This window comes from Poromitra crassiceps, assembly GCF_964638095.1.
Source record: "Poromitra crassiceps genome assembly, chromosome: 10".
NCBI lineage: Eukaryota > Metazoa > Chordata > Actinopteri > Beryciformes > Melamphaidae > Poromitra > Poromitra crassiceps.
Genome location: NC_139631.1, coordinates 11,943,086 through 11,964,291, shown reverse-complemented (window position 1 = coordinate 11,964,291; position 21,206 = coordinate 11,943,086). Strand labels below are relative to the sequence as shown.

General features: G+C 43.6%; 2 protein-coding genes across 4 annotated transcripts; both read right to left on the bottom strand.

Moving 5' to 3' along the window:
* Positions 1 to 1,332: 1,332 nt before the first annotated feature.
* LOC310784257 (ubiquilin-1-like) lies at positions 1,333 to 8,514 on the bottom strand (the record flags this gene model as incomplete). Its single annotated transcript, XM_083645274.1, has 10 exons — positions 1,333 to 1,476; positions 2,298 to 2,463; positions 2,621 to 2,736; positions 3,072 to 3,155; positions 3,440 to 3,561; positions 5,685 to 5,943; positions 6,244 to 6,506; positions 6,925 to 7,052; positions 8,286 to 8,302; positions 8,395 to 8,514. The coding sequence occupies 10 exons, from the start codon at positions 8,512 to 8,514 to the stop codon at positions 1,333 to 1,335; spliced, it is 1,419 nt and encodes a 472-aa protein (XP_083501400.1).
* A 770-nt stretch (positions 8,515 to 9,284) lies between these two features.
* gkap1 (G kinase anchoring protein 1) lies at positions 9,285 to 20,547 on the bottom strand. Of its 3 annotated transcripts, none has more exons than XM_083644750.1 (12): positions 20,483 to 20,547; positions 19,426 to 19,685; positions 16,967 to 17,125; positions 16,361 to 16,438; positions 15,040 to 15,190; positions 14,831 to 14,859; positions 13,705 to 13,866; positions 12,310 to 12,396; positions 11,510 to 11,573; positions 11,309 to 11,379; positions 11,138 to 11,215; positions 9,285 to 9,764 (listed from the first exon to the last, which is right to left on the bottom strand). In XM_083644750.1, exons 2-12 carry the CDS (start codon positions 19,669 to 19,671, stop codon positions 9,723 to 9,725), a joined length of 1,167 nt encoding a protein of 388 aa, XP_083500876.1. In that variant the 5' UTR covers positions 19,672 to 19,685; positions 20,483 to 20,547; the 3' UTR covers positions 9,285 to 9,722. The 3 variants fall into 3 exon arrangements, with proteins under 3 accessions (XP_083500876.1, XP_083500877.1, XP_083500878.1); XM_083644751.1 differs by having other exon boundaries at positions 20,477 to 20,523; XM_083644752.1 differs by having other exon boundaries at positions 19,426 to 19,681; positions 20,483 to 20,516.
* Between the last annotated feature and the right edge of the window lie 659 nt (positions 20,548 to 21,206).

Genomic DNA, 21,206 nt, shown 5'->3' with positions numbered 1-21,206 from the left:
GATGACAGGGTAGGACATTTACTTTTTTTAAACGAGGGCTATTTTTGCACTGTGAAATATATTTCGGGGGCATTTTGGATAATTTCCTGGGCAATTTTATCAAATGTTGGGAAATACCTATGTAGCATGACAGACTGATCAATGACTCTTATCCAAGCATATTTTATTTCTAAAAGTTCATAAACAATCAAACAGATCCTCATTTCCTATCTCAACAACACTGTTGATTTTGTGTGGCATGTTATTAATGTACTTGGCAAAAACATGAGTGAACTAGCTGGCCAGCTAGCTTGCGCTGCCCGTCACTGAGGTCAATAACGCTAGTAGGAGGAGGGGCGGGGGTTGTACGGATGCCTAGTTGGCCATTTTCGAGTCACGCTTTGCAAATACAGAATAATGTTAAAATACAGAAAGTATTAAACTCTTTATTTTATGGGGGCATTTAAAAGCCCCCGTCACCCCAATTCCAAGGTCAATCGTAGATTTGTTTAGGGGCATTTTGCCCCGAGCCCCCGCTAATTTCCTACCCTGCTAGATATGATCTGATAATAAAAAGTTCTGTGGAAAGCCCCTGTGTCTTTATTTCATACTAGCCATCCCCTCCACTTTGAATGAATCTTTACGGTTCAGTCTATTTATAAGGTTTCTGCTTTACTAGACACCCTACAGTGGACAGATGTAGGGCAGGTTTGTGCTCCAGGCTCAAATCTTGGACATTGCAAAAACATGATGTTCTACCAGGTGTTTAGCGCTGAAAGACTCAAGGTGTCAAGGTAAAAGCAGCATGAGCTTCAGAGCATGGTGCGGATGCATTAAAAATACATGACTTGCTTCTGAATATGTATGTATGTTTTACTGCTATACATCTATGTGAGGGTGAAATGAAGTGAATATGGACCGGTGTCAGCACAAGACACAAAGTTCTGACTGTTGTTACAAATAAAAAGTTAGGGAATGAGTGTTACGGTATGGTATGTATGGTATGATTGGTGTGCCATCGGCTTACTGTTATAGAGTTAGGGTGATTGTTAGGGTAAGGCTTAATAGAATTTAGTGCTGAGGTCTAAAGTTAGTCTTAGAGGTTAATTAATGAATGAATGTAAGTCAATGGAATGACTTCAAAAGCACATCAAAACACACATTGGTTTGTGTGCATGTGCATTGACTGTGTATGTGCCAATATGTATGTTTGTGTCTAAACCTGCATGTTCATTCAAGTTTGTGTGTGTGTGTGTGTGTGTGTGTGTGTGTGTGTGTGTGTGTGTGTGTGTACATTATTGTATGTGATTGGATCACTGTCCGTGTGTGTGTGTGTGTGTGTGTGTGAGTGTGTTAGAGACTCAGCAGATGCTCTACAGCAGCTGTGATGTCTCCTCCAGAGTTAATGAGGGCCTGAAGGTTGGCCTGTCGGTCTGTGAAGCCCATAGAGCTCAGCTGGTCCAGCTCCTCCTGGAACTCAGCCTCCTCACCATGGACCTGAGAGGATGAGAAGATGTGAATTACGCATCTGGCTATACTTGACAGCTGTGGCCATAATAGGGAGTTATGGACTGAACCCAATATTTACTGTTCACAAAAATAGAATCAAAGCTTGAAGAGTTTTCCTTAGATATTGTCAAATGGTTAAGTCCTGTGCCTCTGGAACTGCATATGTGCCCCACTACTCTTCTCTCCTGTGTCTCCCCTATTCTCTACTACTCTACTACCAGTCACGGCTCCTGCTATTGTTATGCGACTACTGAAAAATCACACCCAGGTGAGAAGTAAGCGGTGCAGGTTTTGCAGGCCGGGTCCGTGCGTGCATCCGTGCAGGGACATGACATCATCAGTGTGTATGACATCATCAGTCGGGGGCATTTGCACGCTCAGTTGATGGATTGTTTGTTTACTAATACGACATTATCAGTCACCACTGGTCACCACTCGACAGTGATGACAATAACATCATCGCTCCGGCCATCAATTGACGATTCTGCTGGGGTCCACAGGACAGAAGGTCCGCGCCATAACAGACAGAAGGACGGATCACACAAAGTCACTTTTATAGAAGTGGCTGCCCCACTTAAAAATCACTTTAAGTGTGGCACTCCCTCCCTCTGAAAAATGAAATATTGAACTTGTAGATCTTGGTGGACTAAAACAGTTCTAAGCACTGTTAGAAACAAGCAGCATCATGTACTTTGCATTCCTAGAAGAAAAAGAAGCCAGCACCACTATTTCGAATTCAAGAGCAATGCAAGGCAAGGTACACAAGAAAATTGACGAGCAAACACTGAAAACACTTAGGTTATAGGTACCTCAACATTGGTGTCAGCCAACGCCTGCAGCATCTGTTCTACAAACTGCTGCTGTTGCTCTGTCACCGTGGCAACGTGAGGACCACTTCCTGATTGGTTGTTAAGGACAGGGTCAGGTGGTAGCTCAGGGGCGGGGTTAACACTTCCAATGCTTCCGAGCCCGGCCCTACAAGACAGTTCACAACATACTGCCCACATCACTAAACTCATGAAAAATTGACTATATCTTTAATACACCGCTGACAGGTTTAGCACTGCTTCAACAGCCATCATGGGAGTATTGCACCTCCAGGTTGGAGTGCTGCCTTTGGGTGCTTACTCACGCAGGTATGAGGGCAGGAGCCTCTGAGGCGAGCGTCTGCAGGCCCTGTTGGATCTGGAGCAGAGCCTCCATGGCTCTGGGGTTCAACATGGCTGACAGCAGCTCTGGATTCTGCATCTAAAGAGTTAAGAGAGAGAGAAAAGCACTGAATTATGTAATCATCCCTCTGCAGTTCCCACCAAAAAAACTGTTGAGGTCTAGCATAGAACAAAGAGGGTCTTAGTTTAATATCAGTGCTGTGTAAGAAATGACGTACTTCGACCTTGCAGTTGGCCGTGCTATCTGTAAACATGAAGACGGGAGTAGATTTCCCGTCAAGGCTTATAACAGACCATTGTTTAAAAGTTTGAAGTAATATACTCATGAACACACAGTAAGAACTTCATACTCATGAACATTATGCAATTTGGTTGAGATATAATATTTGATACTAGTGAGGAGAGTAAACTAACCTGCTGTAGGAAGACAGGAAGCTGTTGTCTCATCTCCTGCTGCAGCTGAGGATTCCCTGAGAACAAGGGGTGGCTCAACAGCATCTGAAACAGTATGAAGACCAGAATTAGCGTGTTACAGTGTGTGTGTGTGTGTGTGTGTGTGTGTGTGTGTGTAAATGTAATTTATGCTTGAATGAAAACTCTGTACCTATAGCCACACTGAGGCTCATAGACTGACCTTACTTTCAAACTCCACTTTGGTGGGGGAAACAGACAATACTGCGAAGTTGCCCACTGAAAACAGGTGGTCTCTCCATACATGTATCAGTGCGTAATTTGTGTGTTATGTATCCATTACTGATGCATGTATTACATAGGTGTATTACCTGTGCGGCCAAGTCAGGGTTCTGGCTGAGGCTGTTCAGTAGACTGCTTACATATGGCCCAGACATCAGGCTCTCCATCAGGCCTGGATTAGCGGTGATCTCCTCCAGCAGAGACTGCATGCCTGGGGCAAGAGGGAAGCCACACACACAACATAGGACAGCAAGTAGAAATGTGTATGCACACATAAACACAGAAAACACTTTGTACAGTATTATGTAATTTTTCCAATTCATTTTCAATGACAGGTAGCAGTGACAGTCAGAAGACTTACTTGGTTTGTTTTGAGAAAATCGTTGGCAATGCATTATACACCATGTTGTATGAATCAACAAAGGAATATAAAAACAAAGATAAAAGTGAGAAAGCCTGGTATGACGTTGGGATGGCTGCAGTTTCACTGGGTCGGTTTGATCTTCCGCATATGATGCCATGAACTCACTCATGTCTTGTTCAGGGCTGTGTCTTTTCCCCCTGGCTCTTCTCCATCTACACCAACCTCCTTACATCCCACCACAGCTCAGTTTCATTTTTCAAATATGCAGACGACACCACCATAACTGGACTCATCACCAACAATAATGAAGATCACTACCGGAACCAAGTGGCCCAAGCGGTCACTTGGTGCCAGGACAACAACCTACAACTCAACACCTCCAAAACCAAAGAACTCATCACAGACTTCAGACGGAATCCACCCCCCAAGACACCCCTCCACATCTCCGGTCAACCCATAACCACCACAGACACATACAAATTCCTGGGCACCCACATCAGCAACACACTCAAATGGGACAATAACACCGGTCACATAATCAAAAAGGCCAATCAAAGACTTTTTCACCTCCGGCAGCTCAAAAAATTCAAGGTAAAATCCAATCTACTCCTCCAGTTTTATACAGCCATACTAGAAAGCATCCTCACCTCATCCATAACCATCTGGTACGGCAACCTGGACATTCACTCACGAAACAAACTCCAACGAATAATAAAAAAAGCTTCAAAAATCATAGGTACCCCACTCCCATCACTGGACACTCTCTACCACAAACGGACAATCACACGAGCACAAAAAATAGTTTCTGACCCATCTCACCCAGCCAATCACCTGTTTCAACTGTTGCCCTCTGGACGGCGCTTCAGATCACTCTCCACCAAAACAACACGTTTCAAAAACAGTTTTTTCCCCACTGCCATCAGGTTTCTAAACTCCACTCACCCCTGAAACCCCCAGCAATGTATATGTTGAATGTTCTGTATTTATGTTGTTATATGTCTGTCTATGTATTGTAATGTCTCATGCTGACACTATATTTATGTGCTAACAAATTGCTGTACCGAAAGCAAATTCTGCCGACTTGTTGTGCAGTCCTTAATAAATGAATCTGAATCTGAATCTGAATCTTCTTCTTTATTCTAATGCTCAATCCAAATGTCCACCCTCCGGACTTGTGGACTGAGCCCTTGCGGACTTCAGTCGTACTTACAGTGATGTTATATATAAGCCGCTGATAGACAGGCCTTTATTTCTATACAACATATAGGCTATACACACATTCAAATACAGAAATGTTTGTAAATAAGGACTGGACTATGGCTAAATTGGCTATTTCTTACATTGCCTGCAAAGTCCACGAGCCTGCAAGTGCAGTGAGTGAATTACGGACATTTGGATTCAGCCAAAGAAGTAGGACCGCTATAAGCAAGGCCTTCTTGGCATCCATGTTTTCTTCTCACTGTCTGTCTATCGCGGCCATCACCTTCACATTCCAACAAGCCAACCCAGTGGACAGAAATATATCCATCAACAATAATGTTGGCTTTCTGATAGTCTGACTCACTGGAAGCAGGCTGCAGGTATGAGCTCTGCCATTGGCTCCGACCATTTCAGTCACAGCAAAGGGAAATCCCTTTCCGCTCACCGCGTGTCCGCTCTCAAATGCCTCCGCCGCTGTGAAACAACAACGCTAGCTAGCAACCCTCACGCTGAAAATGGCAAGTGTTGACAAATATTTGGATTGTGCAATAAAGCAGGCCTGCTTACTTTTGGCGGATGGTTGTAAAGATAACAGAGCTTTGTTGCCCCCGGTATACCAGAGTGAGAGTAAGAGGAGCCAGACTCTCTCCTGCGCTGGTACCGTACAGTGCGAAACGGAGATAGTCTGGCAAGCGAGACTAGTTTTCTGATGGATCAGTGTGGCCAATTTTTTATTTTATTTTTTTAATAGAAAAACTGTCTTTTCTTGCCTCTAGTAATGGTGTTTGGAGAGGTGGGGTCAGGTATGGGCGTGGCAGTCAAGTCTGTGGGAGGATCTGGCCAGTAGCTGAAGGAGTGGGTCCGCTCTCTGTCTCTCCTTGTTGGCTGGGGATTCCCAGATGATGACCCATCAACATCACCAGTGACGGTTTCAGGGCTTTCTGGCGCTGGCGTCAGGTTGCCTAATGCTCTGCCCTGGTTACGCATCACTTCCTGTATCATGTCAGGATTCCTGACAAGCTCTAGTATCTGAAGAAAGACACACCAAGGGAAAGAGAAAGGGAAGGAAACAGGGAGAAGATATTGGGGAAGAGACAGAGAAGAGACAGTTAGGGAGGGAATATGAAAATACAAAATGACCTTGTATCAAAATCGCATTATTTGTATTTCTTTGATTATTATTTTTTAACTTCATGGTGTACCAGTAGACATACATACAAATTGTGCATGCAAGATGGTTGCATTAGGTTAGATTGTGCATTTGTGTAGCAAGTGTGGTAAATTTACAAATAGTTTCTGTGCAGTGCACTCCTTCTTAAAGGCACCCACCTGTGTAATGACATCTGGGTCGTTGAGCATGTGGCCCACCTCTGGGTTGGTCTGCAGGAGCTGCTGGGTGTGGGGGTTGGACAGGATGAGCTGTCTGGTGAGCTGGGGGCTGGAAGTGGACAGGGTGTTCTGCACCAACTGGCTGCCCAGCACACGGGACAGCATCTGCGGGTCGGCCAGGAGCTGCCTCTCCATCTGCCGCTGGAGCGCTGGGAAGAAACCAGCACCGCTGGCAGTTAGACCCAGGCTGTCCAGACCTTCCACTGTGGAGGAGGAAGAACATCAGAGGCAAAAATCAGACAGGTCAAAAGGACAAGGAGCGTATAAAAAAGGGGGTGGGTGATCTGACAATACAATTATGTTTTGGCACAGACATTTTGGCTGTCAAGTCTTCCTCAGTGACTTTGACGGTCAACTCGAGACTTGACTTGGACTCGAGATATAGTGACTTGACTACAACACTGTGGAGAGGTAACAAGTGGAAGAGAGGGAGAGTGATAGGAGAGAGGGCAGAGAGACAGCAGGAGAAGACCAAGAAAAGTGGTTTGATGGTGTGAGAGGAGGAGGGATGAACATGGAGACAGCAGGCCAGGACCTGTGTTCTGCATCTCTTACCCAGGCACAGGGGAGAGGTGGGAGATGTCTTACCCATGCACAGGGGAGAGGTGGGAGATGTCTTACCCAGGCACAGGGGAGAGGTGGGAGATGGAGTGAGGTTATCAGGGCCGGGGTTAAGAAGGGCTGTCATCTCTGATTGGACGGTTTCTGAAACATGATCCCTGGTGGGCGTGGCAGATGAATGCTGCGGCCTGAGACAGGAGGACCACCAATTAATTTAAATATTTCCATTTCGAAAAGATCTTCATTTGAATGATCTGATATCGAGTCATAAAATCTAGAGATCGAACTTTTAATATGTGTTTTCCTATATGATATTGTTTTGACTGCTGCAGTGTGTTGGTCATGTTCAATAAAAAGTACACTGACGTAACTGCTTTGGGGTCAATTCTTAATGTAAGCATTAATATTTTTATAGGGTTCCTTATACAATTTACAGCATTAGATCTCTGATTGATTCAGATTGATTCAGGAAATCAGTGGCGCTACCTGGCCCTACTGATATTGCTGTTAAAACCATGTATGCATATGTTCATCTAATCATCTTTTATCTGTGTTAGGGCTCAAGTGAAAATTTAGGAGTCTGTTACTGATGTTAACTAACATTTTATTCGTCCTTACATGAAGTGAGAATTTAGCGGTCTGTTACTGATGTTTAATAACTAGGCTACTAACATTTTATTCATCCATTACATATTTGAACTAAAACGGTTAATCACTTCAACATATCAGTTACCCCGTGTGTATGTGTGTGTGTAGGCTATGTCATAAAAAAAAGAAAATATATGTCTGTCTGTCTCTGTGTCTTTGGTATTTAAAACTGTGTGTGTACCTGAGGACCATGCAGAGGCTGACTGAGCCATCCTGTCCTTTAAGCTGAGTCAGCAATTCTGACTCACTGAGGACCCGGCCAGAGTGGATCAGCATCAGCCGCCCTGTGCGGGTTCCCCACCGCTCTGCTACACACACTTTCAGCTACGCACGCATGAACACACACACACACACACACACACACACACACACACACACACACACACACACAGTCAGCCAAACATTTACCAGGCAATAATAGCACTAATGTTTGCCTATAGCTGTGGTTCACAAAGTGGGGTCCTTGAGGGGGTCCCTCAGGCAAAAATACTAATAATTTATTTTCACTATAATTCCATCCATAAATTGTAACATAGTAGCATAGCATATTATTTCATACACGTTTGAATAAAACGTCTAAAAGCAACAATCTTATCAGATGGGGGAGCCTGGGACAAAATCGTATCAAAGCCATGGTCTAATTGGAGAGCACTCAGCACTGGGCTATTTATAGCAGCATGCAAATGACTGATGTTGAAAAAGCCTTAATAGGCTATTTAAAGACTTTAGGCCTACAGCTAAAGGTGCAAATCAAGGCTATCAAGCTACTATACCTTTGTTTGAAAACAGCCTACAATAAAAACGAATCAATACAAAAATAAACAAACACATCATTAGAGAGTGACGCAGCATGATTGCCCCATCATCAGCGTGTTGGCCGACCTGTGTGACGGTGCAGTCTCCTCTCACGGTGAAGTCTTCCCTCTCTGTCACACTTTTGACAGCAACCCGGATCATTTCACGTGATGCTCTCGGCTCGTCCCCCACGGCGCCCCTGGACATCTCCGTCCTGTCCTGGGCGCTGACGCGCAGACGCTGGAGGACTTGGCAAGGAGAGGAGAGAGGAGCGCCTGGTCCCGGTGCGGATGACGAGGCAGAAAGTTGTCGGGATCCGGATGGACGCAGTCAGACCCCAACTGCGCAGCCAGGAGTTGACAGATCCGTCATGTCCCATTTCTGTTCCCCGCTGCCTTTTATCCTACACGGAGGGTCGTCAACTTAAAGATACAGACCATAGCCTAGTTTAGCCCCAGATGATAAAATTAAGTGAGTAGGCTAATGTAGCTTTAGAGAGTAGATTTTAATGAGGTAGGGAGACTTTGCACTTTTATTCCGCTAGATTTCAGAGGGAAACTGTACAGTACAGCCTAGTAATTGGGGCAGCTAAACCAAACCTACATTTTAGGCTACTTCTTAGCCTGTTAATGCATAATTTAAAGGGACCATTCTTCATTTACTTTACCAATAGGCTACTTGTATAACCGTTTGAATGCACATTTTTCAATTATAGTATTATAAATACATGCACTTGTTCCACCTCTGGTTTGCTTATAAGTAAATAAGTGACATTCCATGGTTTTATTTGAGGTGTATAAAGATTGAGATGACTGTGTATATTTTGAGGCCAACTAGAACTATCTCTTTGAGGCACCTGCAGCTGCGAATGGCCGCTCTACCAATGTAATGTAACAATACAGAGAAATATGTGGGGGGAAAAGAGACATGTTTTCACTGGAAAGGTATTTTATTTACTTAACAGTGAGATAAACAAAAACAAAAACCCCAAACAAACAGAAACATACATTTCACATCTGTCGTTTTGGCATTATAACCCACGGGAAGTTGGGGTACAGCGCAGCATGAACAGTACTGGAGAGGCAATGACACCTTTTCGCCTGTAGGAGGCAACACTGGATACCAAGCCATCACCTCAACACAAAGAAACTTCACGCTTTGTTAGTGCATCATTTTCAAAAGCGTATTAAATCAGCTGCAGAATACATCCCACTAAGTCGGGAGTGAGTCGTGAAATGTGTGTGTGTGTGTGCGTGTGTGTGGGCTGACAGGGGAGGGAGGGGGCATGCATAGTGTCAACATGTAGACTGGGGAGAAGAACCCTTAAACAGTAAGAGGGAACCCTGACAATGATCAGCAGTGGTTTTCTTCATTTGTTCATTCGTTGGAGTTAATGTCTCTTCCCGCTGGAATCTCTATAGATCTGACTCCGAGCCTTTCTTCCCCTTCTTGTTTCCCTGCCATTCAGAAAAGATCAGGAAGAGCATTTGTTATAGCATGTGTGTGTGTGCATATATATATATATATATAAATTAAATCAATCAAGCGACTTGACATGCTGTAAACATTTACTTACCAACAAATACAGAGCTTATAACTAATGGTTGGGTAAATCTTTTGAATCAGTCATTACGGAGTCTGACATAAGTAACTGAATAAGATCAACAAATGATGACCTTCAGTTGCTGGATTCAAAAGGAGGTGCTCAAATAAGCCGCTGTGCTGAGAAGGTGATCGGATGCAACCTGCCATCCCTTCAGGACATGCATGCAGCCAGAACACTGAAGTGGTCTTGTAAGATCATAGCTGACCCCTCCCACCCTGGCCATGAGCTCTTCAAAACACTCCTCTCGGCAAGAGACTGAGGTCTGTCAAGACCATCACCAACAAGGCCGGTAAGCCCCTTACACCAACTCCCCTCACAAACCCCACTATCTCCTCCTGAACTCAGCTGAATCCCCCCTGCTCTTCTGGAAGAGAGCGATGAATGACTATTATGTTTGGGGTCAATTTGGACAATAAAAAAGTAAGTAAAATAAATAACAACAATAATAATAAGACCCAAAGAGAGTTCTGACATATTGGTGAGGTGTCCATGTGAAGAAAGACAAACAAATACAACTCTTAATGGACCCTTGGTCAACAGATCATCAATGGAATAATAGTACCTTAGAGAGGGATGATGTATTTTTGTAGGCTTACCCAGAAGTCCCTGCACTAAATGCATGAAATAAGGTCTGTGGTTAACTAAAGTTTATGAAAGCGAACTTTGTGTTCAGCAAGATAATCTTGAATGAGGATTTTTCTTAAAATCACGTCCTGGCCTACTGGCTGACATGAGAGAGGGGGGGGGGGGGCATACACACATCCTGCTATGTTCTCACACACACACACACACACACACACACACACACACACACACACACACACACACACACACACAATACTGATCACTGTAAACAGAATGCATCCTGGCACTTCCCACAGAGTGAAAGCACAGCAGCATCCTGTCTCTCTACACCTCAACTCAAGGCCTCAACATGACTAAATGGATACAGACCCTGTACAGAAACTGAGACATCTGCTGTCCTGACCAAAATATCAGATAATTAGAGAAGAAAATAATAATCCTAAACTTTGGCTTCCTCCCACAAGAAAATAAGTTAACTCATTTGATTTGTTCTCTGAGAAAATGAGACGCTCAAGCCACTAGGTTATTGCCAATTTCAACTTGGATGCAGACATGATCCTAAAATCAGTCGTTATTAGCGGTTCTGCTCACATTGCTGGACACCTGCCATAGTGAGCGAGTGGTTATATGTATTCATACCTGATGTTTTGGCTGTTCTGACTGCAGACCTTTGACTTTAGACTTCTCTTGTTCAAGGGCACCGTGCAGTAATGTGACCTAAAGAAAAAATACAGTGATCCAGTCAGAGGCCAACCGATAATGCTTACTGGGGTTTGGCAACTTTCGATGCACAACTCCAATCTCACACACCTGTGATGACAGTTCCTCTTTAATATTTAGTAGCTCTTCCACCTGTAGAAGGATTTCTGCTTTATCTTTCACTGAAGGAGGGGAGGGGGTAGAGAGCGATCGGAAACAGGAAATTAAAATTAGACTAACCATATCAAACTTCTCATTATACAGGGGACTGAAAAGGTTTTGATGTTGCCGTCTTGGCAATGTACAACTCACTCTCTCCCTGCTGGAGCATCTTAAGCAGCTGGGCATTTCTTGCTTTCACCTCTTTGTACTTCCCCTGTAGGCGTTGAGCAGCAAGAAGAAAGAAGCAGGGTTTACAGTAGGAACCATGTTGTGATGATTTCAGGTATTTATACATACAGAGACATTCAAGAGTGAAATCAGTTGGCCTCAAATTAAGCAGGCTTGAGACTGAAAAAGAGTTCCTTTTTCCTACCAATGACGATGTAAAGGGAAGCACTATGAGATAAGCATAGAGACACTGCGTGAAATAGGCCACGCCCATCACGGGGGAAAGCTCTCCATTCACTTCCATACACCAGCGTCATTTTCCTTGAATTAAACATGGCTAAAAGCTGTTGTGTGGTGGGCTGCGCAGACAACAAATGTAAAAAAATCGCCAATTAAAGTTTTTTTGTACTCCTGAGAAAAACAAGGAAGCCATTGAGAATTGGCGAGAAGAGAAATGTGGATCTAGCTGTCAAGGAAGTAAGTTGGAGTGTTCATCTTCCGTATATATGATCTTTGTGGGGGGGTGGGGGGGGGGGGGGGGGGAGTTTTTGTTTCCCCCCCCGTTTTGTGCGTGGTAGCTGAATGACGACGCACTCTGCAGTGTCTCCATGGTCAACACACTTTCTAGTTTTAGAGAAGGCACAGCAGCATGGTACCCATACAGGAAAATAGCTGAAATGGCTGTATTACACACAGTTAATGAATAAAGATAAACTACCCGTGAAATGAGACTATCCTGTGAAATAATACAATGATTAGTTAACTGCTTATGACTAACTGACCTCCCACTGCGAAATGGTCTTCTTTAGCTTATGGATCTCCTGGTCTTTCTTCTCCAGGTCGTACTTCAGCTGCTCTGCTCGGGGGTCCTGAAAGCAGGGGCGGGGAAGGAGAGGGTGGCAAAAGAGCACGGCAAGACACATTCATACTTTACCACCAATTCAGATAAGGGGAAACATTTTATTCACTCTTTTTACTGTAATTAATTGACCTTTTTTTCCACAGCAGCCATTTGTGTCTAAAATGCAGTGTAAACACAGGTACAACCAAAACATTAATGAGGGTTTCCAACTTCCAATCCATTTAGATGTTCCAGTGCTGGGGCCCTAATGTTTTGGTTGCACCTGTGTTGACCCTGCCTTTTAGACACAAAATGGCTGCTGTGAAAAAGACCTTTGGGGTCTCAAGTCGTGAGTAGCAAAGTTGGATGATCTCTCATTTATGGGAAAAATGGGCAGAACAGGGATATACATTTTACGTGACAAGAGCAGCAAAACTGGACTTGCCAATCAAAACTAAAGCACTAAATGTTTTCTATAAAGGCCAAAAAAAAACTTAACTGGTTGTGTTCTCCCTAAGATGAAATGGGTCCACATGACAACTGTTCAGTTAAAAAATAAATAGATAAGGATCCGGATTAAGTTCTATAACCTGGACAGTAACTCACGAAACAAACTCCAACGAATAATAAAAAAAGCTTCAAAAATTATAGGTACCCCACTCCCATCACTAGACACTCTATATCATAAACGGACAATCACACGAGCACAAAAAATAGTTTCTGACCCATCTCACCCAGCCAATCACCTGTTCCAACTGTTGCCCTCTGGACGGCGCTTCAGATCACTCCCCACCAAAACAACACGTTTCAAAAACAGTTTTTTCCCCACTGCCATCAGGTTTCTAAACTCCACTCACCCCTGACTCACTCACTCACTCACTGCATACCTCTCTGCATACCTCTCCAGCAATGTATATGTTGAATGTTCTGTATTTATGTTGTCATATGTCTGTCTATGTACTGTAATGTCTCATGCTGACACTATATTCATGTGCTAACAATTGCTGTACCGAAAGCAAATTCTGCCGACTTGTTGTGCAGTCCTTAATAAATGAATCTGAATCTGAATCTGAATCTATAAGACAAATATAGATCTGATGCCAGGATCAAAATGGGTGACCCTTTTAAGAATTGTTCTTCACATTCTAACAGGCCAATGCCACAGTTAGTCATTGATGTCACTGATCCTTTCTTTATTACATCCTGTGGTGGTTGTGTTGAATCGTGAAGCCCACATGATTTAGTGCATTATTATGAGATAAGCATATTGTTATCGTCCCATCCCCAGTATTGACCAGTCTCTTGATGCATGTGTGTTTGTGTCAGTCCATCTCACCGGTTCGTGCTCTGTGGAGGTGTTGACCTCTTGTCCCTGGCTGCCGGTGTACTGCTCACGTCTCTTCTCCTGCTGCACGATCCGACTGACATCATCCTCCAGCTTATTAAAGAAGCGCTCCTCCTGCCCCGTCCCGGGGGATGGATTGGCTACTCTGGCTTCCTGGATCGGATCATGTGGTCAGTGGGTTCAGTGTTGCAATCAGTGCCACGTCATACATGACATTTCTTCTCCAAACTAGAATTAACTGCCTTGTGGTTGTATGCCTACGCCAACAAGTCAAGTTGCAGTTCACATCCATGTCTCTCCAGACTCAAAATATATGTAGTGAAGACTTTGAAGGAAATTAATCAAATGTACTGTGTATTTTTGGGCAAAATGGAAGTTGTCACTATATTGACATGATTCCAGTGAATAATTTCCAGTGACACACATGCTGTCTTCACTCCAAGACTATTTTTACAGAGTACAGAGGACTGATAGAGAGCTTCATCACATGGTGCAACGACAATCACCTTAAGCTCAATATCAGCAAGACCAATGAGCTTGTGGTGAACTACCAGAGGAACAGGAGGCCTCCTGTACTGTTTGTCATCCAGGGAGAGGAAGTGAAGAAGGTAGACTCATACAAGTATCGTGAGGTCCAAATCAATATACGGTAATTAATGTGATTATTAACTTAACGGATTTTGGTGTCTTCAAAAGTAAGTGAGAGCACTTCCACAGTTTTTTGTAGAATGACCCAAGATTGTTTTCTCAGCTAAAGTGCTAAACAAAATATAATGATGTCACAGTGAGTGAAGTTGACCTTTGAACTTATGGATATACAATGTAAGAAATACGTTCCATGCATTCCTGAGACATTGTGTTCATGTGAATGGGACAAACATTAAGTCACATCTGACATCTGACTACCAAAATCTGAGTCCAAGTGGACGTTTGTAAGTTCCTAAGATATTGCGTTAATGAGCAGGGTACGGACCGGACGGATGGACAACCTGAAAAACATAATGCCTCTGCTCCGACCCCGGCTGTCACCGGGGAAAGCATACAAATTAAACCCTGTACCAATGATTTACATACACCAGATTTAAATGTTAGTCCAAATGTGTTGTCGTTTCCTCACCTCTTTCTCCCGTTTCTTATTCTGATGTTCTGCAAAGAGAGTATTTCAACATAAATGTTATTTAATGGATTGTTGTAAAGAAAAAGCAAGTTAATTTCTAGAGTTGGAAAGTACTGGAAAGTAGAGTTGATAACAGAGTTGAGAGTCCCTGTGGACTGCACCGCAGAAGGCTTTTTTCTAGCTGCACCCGACAAACACGTGTCTCTCACCTGCAGTGCCCTCTGCCTGGAAGTCCTGCAGAGAAACCGTCTTTTTGTCTTTTCCCTGTTGGTTCTTCTTCTTCTCCTTCTTCCCTCCTGTCTCTTTCCCTCCTGTCTCTTTCCCTCCTCGTGACTTCGGCGAAGATGTGTGTGTGTTGCTCTGTTAAAAAAAAAACATTCTTTGACTTTAACTCATTGAGTGCCAGCCACTTTTGGAGAACGGATGCTCCCAGTGCCAGAGTTTCAGAGCGTTTTTAGTGATTTCTCGAGGCCCACAGAATATTGTGTGATATTACTATGTAAACACCGAACACGCACAAAGAACGAGCTGACTATTGTATCATCAGCAAAAAAAAGTTTATTGATACCATTTTCCGTTCTTTAGTTATGAGCCGGAGAAGATAGGTCGTTTTGAGCAAATACAGGCGTTTCAAATTAGAAGCTGAGTTATTCCGCCTTTTGTGAAATTAAGCATTTCAAGCACATTCACTGACTCTGAAGCTAATATTTTCTGATGTAGTGACGTGGTGTAGTTGTGTGGTGCCCTGCGTGCCCCACCCCCCTCTCCCCCCCTCAGCTGCAAACTCCTCCCCACACTAACACACAGCCTAACACGCACCCAGTCTATTTTCGGAGTGCTCCGTTTTTGTGCGTCGGCTCCCAGCGCGACACGGAAGAGCCAAACCGGACTGCTGAGAATGCTTTGGCCCTTCGGCGTCGGGTGCTGCTTTTCTGGCGGCTAATCGTGTGGAGAAACTATACAGCAGAGACAGAGGGGCTGAGTTGTGGGCGCGGATTGACTGCTGTTCGCAGCCAACGTCAGCTCCAGACAGAGCAATCTATATGGCTCTGGCTGCAGGATGAGCGGTTTCTTTTTCATCACGGGGCTTTTTCCTGCTGTTTTCCGGACCTTTCTCTAATCTGGAGAGCACTGTCGCCACCTAATGAGTCCGTAAAATAGGTTATACACCTTCAATAGCTACAATATTTGTACAGGAGATGCCTGAGGCTTTGATCCACGTCCCACCGTCAAAAAACGCATTTGACGTCGATCGACGTCCTTGGCACTCTACGTCACTATTTACTTTGACGTCGATCGACGTCCTTGGCACTCAACGAGTTAACTATCTTATAATTATTACAACTTATTTTTTATTTTTTTTAACCAGTAACAAATAAATCTGTGCTGTGAATGGGACTTTTTTCCCCCCACTCTTTGTTGTTGGAATGTGTCCCGTCTACCAACACTACACAGAGACTCACACAGGCCAAGCTGCCATGTTCATGGACAAACACTGGGGTCAACCTATGTGTTATAATTGTGGTGTACCTGTTTGTGTTGTTCGAACTCCAGTTTGCTAAGAATCAAGGCTTTTTCCAAGTCTGCCTCATAAAGCTCACTGGTTATCTACAGAGGGGAAGAGGAAAACAGAGATGAGGAAAGACATCACCTAGGGCTGGGCGATATGGATAAAATACTAAATCAATCACAGTATTTTGATATCAATATCTACATATTGCTGCTATCATATGAAAACCTCCATCCATCCTAACGTTTGTTCCAACTGAAGAGAGACTATTCTGGATGGAGTATCCCATCTGCACTTCCTCCAAACAGGTGTTCGGAAGGAAGAGCAGAGGGAATGAGGTGATACTGTTTGAGAACTTTTATTTGAATCAAATAAACGTGAGCGTGACTGCACACACTTGCTGTTTTTCTGCTTTATGCTCATACGGTTAAACGCGTCAAAGCTGTCCAGTACAAATCCTTCTACTGTTGAGCAGCTGCAACTAAAGAGCCTTCCTGAGGGGCACGTCAGTGACGGCGCCATAGGTCAGCGGGAGTTATTGAGAGGGCGGAAAACATGGCAGAAAACATGACTCATCAGCAGCTCACAAGCTCGTCCTTTGTGTGTGAGGGCTGGCGTCCTCCTACCTGCTCATCCCTCTGCTTCCACTGCTGCCACCCCTCTGCGGGCGGAGCGTTGTCCCCTGGTGCAGAATTGAGAAGCTCATTGGCTACGCCTTGAAGTGACGTGACGGGAGGTGGCGCAGAAGACTTCTGAGGGATCTTCTTGAAGGCCAAAGTTCGTAACTGGCAGAAAAGAAAAGAAAAATGAGCTAAAACACAGACTAGTATGCCCCGTTTACACTGGACAAACAAAACAAAACATTTTAAGATCTGGCTTTTGTCTTCAGTGTGAAAGGGTACAATTGGCAATCATCCCCCGGTTAAATGACACTGCAGTAGTCACGGGTATGGGACCCAGCTCTGATCGGCAGCGATGTAAACATGACACCCGGGTGGACGCGCTCAGGTGTAGACCAGTGATGTCATTCATGCACAAATGACATCACTGGTCCACACCTTAACTCAAATCAACTCTCAATAACTGTCCAACTAAATGAATCTCTGCAGAACTGAACACTTTTCGGATATGTGTGAGATTATGTGCAGAGTGTCCCTTTAAGAATAAGAGCATATCTACATTGTAAGGGATGAGTCCAGTGTGCAGCCTGGTGACGGTCAATCAGGGTAGGAAATTAGCCAGGGGCAAGGGCAAAAATGCCACAAAAAATATCAGAACACCCCTAAAAACCGTGATCGATAAAAAATATATATATATCCACCGCAGGTTTCCTAGGCGACCAGCCGCATATTTGAGCTAAGAACGCCTACGGGAGAGCACAGCAGCCAATGACAGTTCAGCGATCAGCAAATCGTTGTATGCTTGTAGCCTACGTGGACTGTAGATAGGAAGATAGTGTATCAAGCTTGGTCCATCCAGCACTACTGATGATCAAACTCAGATTCTAATAGGCTAACTCCAAGCACTTCCAATACCTTATTTTTTCTTAGATCCAAGCACTATCAAGTACTTTCCAGGCCCAGAACCTTTATGCACAATGAATGCACCAATTACTATTTTTATAAGTGCCCCCAAAATTTTGGAAATGCCCCCATTTTGTAGATAGTGGGGCAAAATTTGCCCCCAAAATATATATTTTAAATGTCCTACACTGTAGTCAATCCATCTGCTGAAACACGCTCTGGGGCAAAAGCTGCCCGGGTCTGGAGGCAATGTGAACATATTTTTAGCGGGTTTACCCGCGTTTAAAAAAAACGTGCATATATGCATTAATTTTGGCATAAAACAGGTATTATTTTTGTGAACAACTTGATCTAATGTTAGCTATAGAAAATGTCAGCATGTGTGTGCATCGACAGCAGCAACTATATTTTATTCCCCAATATTAATAGCTTGGTTAATTATTGCATATGGTCAAATAGGAGTATGCACATACATTCAAAACCAAAGAGGGCAGGTGCTGAACCGGAAGTGAGGGAATCATGAAATAAACAGCTTGCACACTGCAGGACTCCAATGTCCACTTATTACACCTAGTTATTATTAGCTACCTAGTTATTGTACAATGGTACAACAAATAAGTGGACATTGGAGATCTTTATTTGTTTATTTCATAATTACTGTATGGTACCTGAAGTCAGCGGTCAAGCCCTATACAATGGCTGCATGATTATGGTCAAAACGATACTCATGATTATTATTATATTGAGATCACGATTATTTAACATGATTACTCTTTGACTTTGGGAACATCATGCATTTAATGAACTTAAAAACAAAGACTGGAATTCTTTGTACTTTTCATCTTCTGCCAGGGAAGGTTTAAAAATAAACAAGCAAACGGCTCTGTTCTCGACTCGAGCTGAAACTACATGCACCTCAGCGTGTTTGGGTTTTGGAGGAGTGGCAGAGCGCACCGCCACAGGGAAAGGGGTGCGCTGGATTTACTACACAAGACAAAATGAGAGCAACACTGCTAAATGTAAATGGAATGTGGCACGTTTTATCTCTATTTCTTTTTGTTTTCATGATTGTGGGAAGCCAAGATCTTAATCATGATTAATATTCAATTAACTGTGCAGCCCTAGTATACATCCCTCAGTCTTAACTAATTTCACTCAAATAAATGTCACTTGAAGCAACATAACTTCTAGCTGAGAGCAAACCATTACAAGCTGCAGAACATTATCTCACTGTTCATGGCCCTATTCCACTCTGTACTACTATCTGCAGTTTCACTCGAGGGGGAGTGAAACTCAAGTCAAACTGTGGGAGGCTGTAAACACAAATCACAAATGTTATTGTGGTTGTGAACCAGGGATGGAAATTCATGGATAGTGAAAAATGTGACTGATACCAGGGCAGACATACAACTCCTCAGAAATCCTCCTATTTTGGGATGAAAAAGGTGACTGTCGCGGCGTGTTGCCTAAAAGTGACTAGTTTGCATTTGCATCCCTGTGAACTGAATAAAAGCCATGTCCAACTTGGCATAAAGGAATGAGGGTGAGGGTCAGTCAGTCACCTCATTCGCCTCACTCTGTTGCTGCTCCTTCTTCTTCTTCTTCTTGTCTTTCTTCTTGTCGTTGTTCTGAGTGGTTTTCCCCCCGGCTGCTGCTTTTCCTTGCCGGCTCTTCCCGGATGGGTCCCGTCCGCCTTTGGTGGTAGGCTTCCCCGCATCGGAGTTGTCGGAGTCCGAATCAGAGTCGATTTGGAGCAGGGCGAACCGGGAGGCGGTGGTGGGGACGGTGATCATTGTAGACGATGCCATTGAGAAAAAACTAACTGATGGAAAAAAGAGAAGCCACTCCTCTATTACACAAACAATTCAATGTGAAGCCGCTGTGGTCGAATTTTCCAACTCCTCCACATAATCTGACTCCCCTTCCAATTTCCCAATTTTTAATATTAGAGGGGAATCAGATTTTGGCAGATGTAAAAACTACCCCCCCCCCCCCACACACACACACACACACACACACATCTCTCGCCTGTTGCCACTAGGGAGGGATAGATAGACATAGATAGATACTTTATTGTCTGTCTGTAGGGGCAACAGGGGGGAGACTGAGGCAGTCATATTTTGTCGGGTTAGTCATTACAGCTACCAAAATCTGACTCCCCTCTCAAAAAACTTGGAAACTGGAATTCTGAGGAAGTCGAACATTTTTACAACACCGGCCATAAAACAATAAGGTTAGCTGCCATTTGCAACCTTCGTTCAACAAGCAATTATGTTCAACAAGCAATGATATTTCGACTTCTACGTTGACTATAACGTTACTGAAGGAACACACTGTAAAGTTACTGTTTGATGTAACATTACCGCTATTCTTCAAAAGACCCATTAACGCTAAAGTGCTATGCCGTTGCTAACGGCCAAATGACAGATGTAGCTAGCATTACATTGCAGTAAGCTAAGTTAGCTTTGCTAACGCCGCGTTAGCTTCCAAAACAAGTGTAAAACTAATCAAGTACGACAGTCATGAAATCACACAGAATGTATGTTCTTGATAAACTTCTCGTCGTGTGTTTAAGAAGCCGTATGTCGGACAAAACATGTGTCAAAAACATACTTTCACCTGTTCAAGAGAAGGTAGTTATACTGTTGGTTACCGCACGTTCACTGTGACTGCTAGCAGTTCAGTTGTGTGTTTGAGTACAGGAGCCGGTCGTACCAAAAAGGTGCGAGCTTAGCGCTTCGTAATCGCTTTTAAGCGTTGTGCTTCCAGTGGGGAAGGAGGCATAAAAAAAGGCTGGTGATAAACTGGTGATGCGGAAGAAAAGCGTAATATGTAATGTTGAAATTGATGAGTTAAATGTCTGACCTGACTACCCACATACTAAGCCGTCCTACAAAACGCAACGCATTCCTGTAATTGACTCTAGATGAGATTCAGGAAATGTAATGCCAGTGAATTGGAAAACTGTGCCAAGAAAAGGATGATGATCCATTCACTCACACAAGGAAGAATAGAACATGAGAAATGTAGATCACTAATGGAATGTTTAATGAATTTGATTTGAATAAGAGTGCCACCAATATAAAATAAATTACACAGAATTCAATATAGCTAGCTAACTATACCACACTATACTGTACCATACTGTAGATGTAGAAAATTACAGCATCAAAAACATCTATTATGTACAAAAACTCACCTACTCTACACAATTCTTATATTGTTACAGTGCAGAACACAGAGATCAGACTCATGTACTTGTCATGTTAAGTGCTAGACAGTTTGAGCTCTGCAAAAAACAGGTTTTGTGTCATAATACTGTGAGTGGCTTTATCCACTTCAC